The sequence below is a fragment of the Carica papaya genome, chromosome 4 (assembly GCF_054855325.1).
Source record: "Carica papaya isolate Zhongbai chromosome 4, ASM5485532v1, whole genome shotgun sequence".
NCBI lineage: Eukaryota > Viridiplantae > Streptophyta > Magnoliopsida > Brassicales > Caricaceae > Carica > Carica papaya.
In genome coordinates this window covers 6,486,126-6,493,464 of record NC_142312.1, presented here as the reverse complement: position 1 = coordinate 6,493,464, position 7,339 = coordinate 6,486,126, and the positions used below count along the sequence as shown (strand labels likewise).

Sequence of the window (7,339 nt, the reverse complement as noted above, 5' to 3'; positions counted from 1 at the left end):
TATCCATGCGATGGGGGATCCATTTCGCCTTTCCTCGATGACGACATAAACGACATCGCGGGATGAAACCTTAGAAATGACTTTTAGAGTGTATATGTGATCTTTCGTGTGTGTATGATTATGTTTCGAAATGATAGTTGATATTCGAGTGTATCTATGTTCTTTCAAGAGTATGGAGATATACATTCGACATTTGTATATGATATTAGAGAAAATTCAGAAAATCGATCAGAAACATGTGAAATAGTGAAAATAAGAAAATGAATTTTGCACTGAAATATTTTTATTGCTTTTATTTCTTACCATATGTTTTGCATGAAATTTTATCTTGGTTGAGAGAACGAGAATATTTATTGAGTTGGTGAATCTTATTAAATTTTACCCTGATATTTTTCAGAGGAGAATGAAGAGTCAGCATCGCTACCAGACAAGTAGAACCTATAAAAATGTTATTGTTTTTGTATATTTTGTTCATACTCAGAAGTTTTATTTTATTTTGTTAGAATTTAAATTATGACTCTATATTTTGGTATATTTTATTACTGTATATATCACATGAGATGTTATGTTGTATTATATTTTTTATCTATACATGTATGTATTTTATGAACTCATTGCATAAAAATAACATGAACAGAAATTACGTCTCATATCGAACATATGTGTGTGACATATTTTATGGTGTAAATGTGTGGAAGCTTCATTACAACTACTGATTTTCTGTCTTGTACATATTGACAGTATTAGGTGAGAGTGGTGTGGAACAAACTTTTCTCTGATTTTCGGTCTTGTATATGTTGACAGGATTAGGTGAGAGTGGTGTGGAACAAACTTTTCTCCTTAAGGATGTCAACGGGTGAGTGTGAGGTATATTTTGTTTATAAAATATAAATCAATACAAACCTTACTAGATATTATTCCGACCAAAAAATATATTTTGTTCCTTTTAATTTATTTTTTATACAAATTAAATTAGAATAAAAAAAAAGTAAAAAGCCAATAAATTATAATTTATTACGACGAAGAGAGACATGAAAATTATTATTATTAGATTTCCTTAAACATGCGTAAAATTCACTTCTTACTCCATCGCCCAAATTTGGAAATTAGAAAAGAAAAAGAGAAATGTTCATGTTTATCCTTATTGTGAATTTCATGGCAGAGTACAGCATTCAGTCGGTCGTGTCGTCACCATCATTTTCTAATGTGTAAATTAGTATTTTATTATATAATAAATTAATATAATTGGCATTTATTTATTATTTGTTAAATAATATAATTGGTATGGTTATTTGTATAATAAGTTTATTGTTGTTGGGGGTCACGGGCATCGCTAGAAGCTACCACGCACAAGATTAATAATATCCACACGGCGCAGAATGAGGCAGTCTGTACCTTCATCAGTCAAAGTCAACATTTTATGTTTCAAAAAAAAAAAAAAAAAAAAATTTATGGGTTAATTAATTATATGCCAGATTTTTCAGTCTTCTCTTAGCGGTGGCCGCTATCCTCACTCTTGCAAATTTCTATTTTATACTGATTAAAAGTCAGAAGTTTAATGCAGTACCAAAAGATTATATTTTATATCAATATGATATTTTATTCCTTAGAAAAGAAGTATCCATGAAAAATGGTACAATTACCAACAAGTACTCAATTACTTATATCACTAAATTTTTGTTTATACATATTGAATTTGGTTCAATATATATATATTTTTATTATCCTCTAACTCTTAAATTTCAATCATTTGGTCTATAAAAATTAGTCATACACTCAACTCATAGACCCAATTTTCAGCTTAACCAGTTTCAAAGGTCAAAATCTATTTTTAACACATACCCAAAAGTCCACGTTTGAAGGCCCAAAATCTTATTTTATTAAATGTTCATATTTAAGCCCTTTTAGTTAAATTAAGCTTGTGATTTTAACCAATTAAACCTAGGCTCAGTTGTACGACCCACACATTTTAATAGGAAAATGCCCAAAATACTCTTAAGGGTCTCTAGCTTATTTTGGGTATTCAAGAGCACTTATGGGCTTTCTGCATATATTGTATTCGATAAAATTTTTGAACTTTTTGGCATTTTTAGATTTTGTAAATAAAAGAATGTAAATATAACTGTATTGCATAACTTAAAGTTATGATATAATGAAAGGTCGCATTTAATCATTATTGTAATATAAAAAAAATATTGTATTTATATTGTATCATAGTTTTTAAATTCAATCAAACATTTTGTTACTTAGGTACTTGTTTTACCAATGATCTATTGACTATAAAGTTTATACTTTGTACATTTCTATAAAGATGTGTGTTCAAGTTAGGTTGTGTGTAATATATATTTTGGTTCGAAAATCATTATACCATTATTTATTCTTACTAATGTACAACACCACTTCATTATTGAAATATATTAATTTCTATTAAAAATATTTAGTACATTCTTTATAAAAAAAAATTAGATTTAATTTTTTAATTTGTTGAGACTACTTTAAATAAGTAAATTTAACTGTCACACAATATTTATTTTACCAAAAAATAAAATAAATTTAATACAGTTTGCTTATTACAACTTCACTAATATATTAGTATGCCCTCCGATTTTTACACTTTGGGTGTTGTGGTGCTTGGGTAGCTATCCCCATTTCTCCTAGGTGTATTTGCTCACTACTGCTTTAATTGTGTTTTAATGCTGCATTTCTCTTTTCACCTTGGTTTGATTGTTTGTGTTGGGTTTTGTTGTTTTTTGCTTGTCATGTTCTCGTTTGTGTTCCGTTGGGTGTGACAATAGTCTTGTATTCTCTTGTTTTATTTCTTAGTTTTTCTTAATTGTTGATCTTCTTACCTTTTAGAAGTTTAGGAAAGAAGCAAAAAGAATCTTATCTTGTTCTCGTTTAGAGTAAGTTCATATTGAATATTTCCCTAATAGAAAATTAATCGTAGCAAATATCTAATTGAATATTGTAGTGAAATTATCATTTATCCCTACCCACATTCATTCTATCTCTTTTTATATTATTCTTGTTATACTACATTTTTCTAATATTAATTAGTGTTTTTTTTTCCTTCAAAATGCTTCCTAACATAAAAAAAATCAAATATTGTTGTGACAATACTTAACCATATACATAATTTATCTGCTACTGTTTCTTGCTTGTATATATGAAGGTATGTTGACATTAACATCATATATGTAATTATATATCGTGTATTATTTAAGATGCAAATGTATGATCATTTTCATTATCAATATGAAAAGTTGAAATCTAGAGGCAATAATATTATAATGCAAAATAATGTATTATTAATCCTCATCACGCTTTCCTCTTTATTGACAAAAGCATAGTAAACGACAATAATAATAATAGATGCTTCACATTCACAAAAATTAAAACTTCCTCATGTCAACTTAAAACTTTTATCGCTGCATTTGCTGCTTTGCAAAACGAGAACTATAGTACGTATGCCTATGAAGAACCAATAAAGCAACGTTATCCAAGATCTATCACGGGGCTGCCTAGCAAATATATTATAATGATCACAAAAGAAGAAACACTAACAAATTGAAATATAATATAAATCCAATTTTTATTGTAAACATAATTGAATTACTACAAATATTGACAGCTATTAATTACTGTATAACCAGCTTTACTTCACATGGCTGCTGTCAATATTTACAACCAGTTTTTTGTCTTATCATTTCTTTGTTCTATATAAACCCTCATATTCCTACTATATCAACCACAGCTTAACTGGTTTAATTTAGTGAGGGTGAGATCAATGGAGTCAAAAAGATTCTTATCAACGTCTCTCTTCCTCTCCATCAACCTTATGTTTTTTGCCCTAGTAAGTGGGTGCAATACTTGTGTTCAACCCAAGCCAAACCCTAAACCAAACCCATCTCCTGCAAAGGGAAGTTGCCCTAGAGATGCCCTCAAACTGGGTGTTTGTGCCAAGTTGCTGAGTGGGTCAGTAGGTACGGTGGTTGGGAACCCACCGGATACCCCTTGCTGCTCGGTACTGGAGGGACTACTTGACCTGGAAGCTGCAGTGTGCCTTTGCACAGCCATTAAAGCAAACATCCTTGGCATTAACATTGACATTCCTATTTCCTTGAGCTTGCTTATTAACACCTGTGGCAAGAAGCTTCCTTCTGACTTCCTTTGTGCCTAAACCTTTTTATACATTATATGTTTATCATCTATGTCTGTATTGATATTGCTGCAAATGTTGTCTGTTAATTTCTCATTATTAATGTAACCTCTCTTTCTTCCTTTTATCCTTCTTCTTATTTCTTCTTCTTCTCTCTCTCTCTCTCTCTATATATATATATATATATAATGTATGTTTTTTAACCTTAAGAAATCTTCTTATATACTCCTTCGTCTCTTAAGAAATCTTCTGTGGAAGATTAACCTAACATAAGATTGTTCATTTACGTGGGATAATAAGCCAATTATTATATATGGCATAAGGCAAATTGTTTTCAAATTGCACAGTTGAGATGCAGCAGTAATCTTGTACTCATGAGAATTTTCCTTGAATGGCAGACAAAAATTTGATGTGTATTAATTGATTCAACTTGCCATATCACACGTAATAATTACAGACATATATAACAATTCTATCAAGCATGCTGATTGGTTGTACTTTCATCTCTTTTAGTTAAAAGTTTGATTTCCAATCTTGATGTGTGTGTTATTTTGTGTAATTTTTGTTAAAAATTATATTATCATTAATATACACGTCAAACGTAATTACTAAAATATATATATATTTTAGTTAAAACTTAAATATATGTATATATATATATATTATATTATACCTCTAAGCTGATCCGTAGCTTAAAATATAAATACTAGTGTTTTTCCTAGTGTGGTAGGGTACCGTTCAAACTCGTGAAGGGGTTCTTTATTTGGGCTTTTGATTGAACAACTAGTAAGCAGTCCGTCCATCGCTGTAAGAATTTAAAATTGATACATATTAATTTTTTATTTTTTAGAAAAAAAAGTATATTTAATATGATAACATGTATAACAATTAACTTTTTATTCTTTATAAGATGAAAATAACTTTAATATATTAAAATAAAAGTAATGTGATGATATAGGTAATAATTTTCTATTTATTTAATGTTATAATATATAATAGTTATCTATTTAAATATTTTAAATACAAAAACAAGATTTTTGTACGATTATATTTTTGTATGAATTATTTTAATTAGCTACGGACTATATAATTATATATTAAATAAACTCTTCATAATTTTGTACCCATATAATATAATATTTTTATATTGTTTTATATGATTACAGAAATTATATTTTGTGTTGAGTCTCTGTGCTTTCATCTGCAATCTTCATGCACCTTCTCCCTCTCCTAGTTCGCCACACCTGTAAACTTGAAGCAAGAAGACGAAACAAAGTAAAGAGGGCCTGAAAATGGAACCCTATGATATGTTTTTAAAAGCCCTTTAAAATGACGTCATTGTGGGCTAACAGGAATCCAGCTAAACGACGCCATTTTGGGGTTTTTTATTAAAACGACGTTGTTTTAATGCCCCGTTTAAATCTTAATTTGGGCTAGATGGGCGGTGCTTTTGGCTTTCTCTGGATTGGGCCTTGCATCTGGGCTAGACAGACGTCTTGCGTCCCCGCCTGATCTCTTTTTTCTTTTCCATTTTTTTTAATCCTTTCCTTCTTTTTCTTTTTTATTTGCCTTCTCTTTCTTTTCTTTTTTTTTTATTCTTAATTATTTTTCATTTGTTATTTTCTCTAGCCACCTAACTTTATTTCATGGAAAAAGTATGATAATGATAATAATGACATTATTAATTCTTATAATATTTATCATAATAATAATAATAATAATAAATAACATTTCTTATAAGGTAACTTTCATTCGTATTTCTTCGAGCACAATTTGTTAATTTATTAATGTATCAAATTTATTTTTCACTTGGATTTTCTCGAATGCTACAATCCTTAAAAATTTTCTCAATTTGACTTTGAAATTGTATGACTTCTTAATGTGATAAGAAATAAAATACAAATTTAGTGTCATTTAATATCAAAATATATCTCTGTGTTATGAGAAGTATTCTATTAGATCACTTATAGTAATATTATACATATTTAGAGAAGTGATTCTTAAAATCTTATTTACTAATATATTAAACACAACTTTCTTGAAAATGATTATTTTTTTAAAAAAATCCTTCCCTATAATATCTTAATTTTAAACATAGATAAAATAAAAAAAATGGAAAATCAAAATTTCTTTTTTAAAGTAATTTTCAAGAAAAAACACATTTTTCAAAAGGATTTCTATGAGTCAAAAATTAAAAGGAATTCTTTTAAATCATTAATAATGAGTTACCTAATTTATATTAAAGATGTACATATTTTGTAGAAGATTTACGCTTATTCTTCAATTTGTTTCTCTTCTTATTAATGCCTTTACAACCTTTCACAATTTATTTTACAATTATCTTAAAAACATAATTAGTATCATTAGCACGAAAATAAGTTTATATACGATCCACCAAAATCACATAACTAATTTATCTTATTTATGATCTATATATTACAATTAACTTTTAAAACTATGAACCATGTAATAAAAGAAACTCCTTTTCGTAGTTAATTTTCAGATATTTGTATCTTCTTCTTCTTTTTTTTTTTTTTTAATTTTGTTTTGTCTAAAATGAGAGTTCAAATACTGAATCAAATTTTATTTATTTTATTATTGTTTCCATCTTGATAATTCTCAATTTTAAATCTGAATCAAATAATAAACTTAACTTAAATTAACCAATTGGTTAATTCAATTAGATATATTGATGTATATCGCTTCTTCAACAAATAATTACCAAACTGTACTTTAATTTATGTCTGTAGTTAGAAGCTATTTTTAATTGTACTGTAATTAGTATATGTGAAACACTTAATAATAAAAAATATAAAGTTAATTAGAAATAGTGAGATAAAAATTTCAAAGTTAATCATTCAAATTGAAACCAAAAGTAACAAATCTAATGGCAACGCCTTTATGATTGAAACTATTAGTTTGGGTACGTAATGGGAAAGTGAAGTTAATGTAGAATATGTTGCATTGAAACTTTAAGTGAAGCTCGTTAATGGTTACCACCTTCAACTCACCCCAAAAGACACTAAAAGCTCCTTGCACTTGCATGGATAAAATGTTGCCATGCACAAGTGTGAAGCGGAAAATCGGGTATATATTTATGTAATTATGTATGTGTACAAACTGATTAAATTATACACAAGAAGAAGGTCCTTCGATGATTAAATCTCACCTATAAAATAT

The 7,339-nt window shown here is 27.9% G+C and overlaps 1 protein-coding gene across 1 annotated transcript; it reads left to right on the top strand.

The window, feature by feature from the left end:
- The first annotated feature begins 3,733 nt into the window (after nt 1-3,733).
- Nucleotides 3,734-4,286, top strand: LOC110822255 (Bifunctional inhibitor/lipid-transfer protein/seed storage 2S albumin superfamily protein). Its single transcript, XM_022052320.2, has one exon. The coding sequence runs from the start codon at nt 3,788-3,790 to the stop codon at nt 4,178-4,180; it is 393 nt and encodes a 130-aa protein (XP_021908012.1). The 5' UTR covers nt 3,734-3,787; the 3' UTR covers nt 4,181-4,286.
- The last annotated feature ends 3,053 nt before the right edge of the window (nt 4,287-7,339 follow it).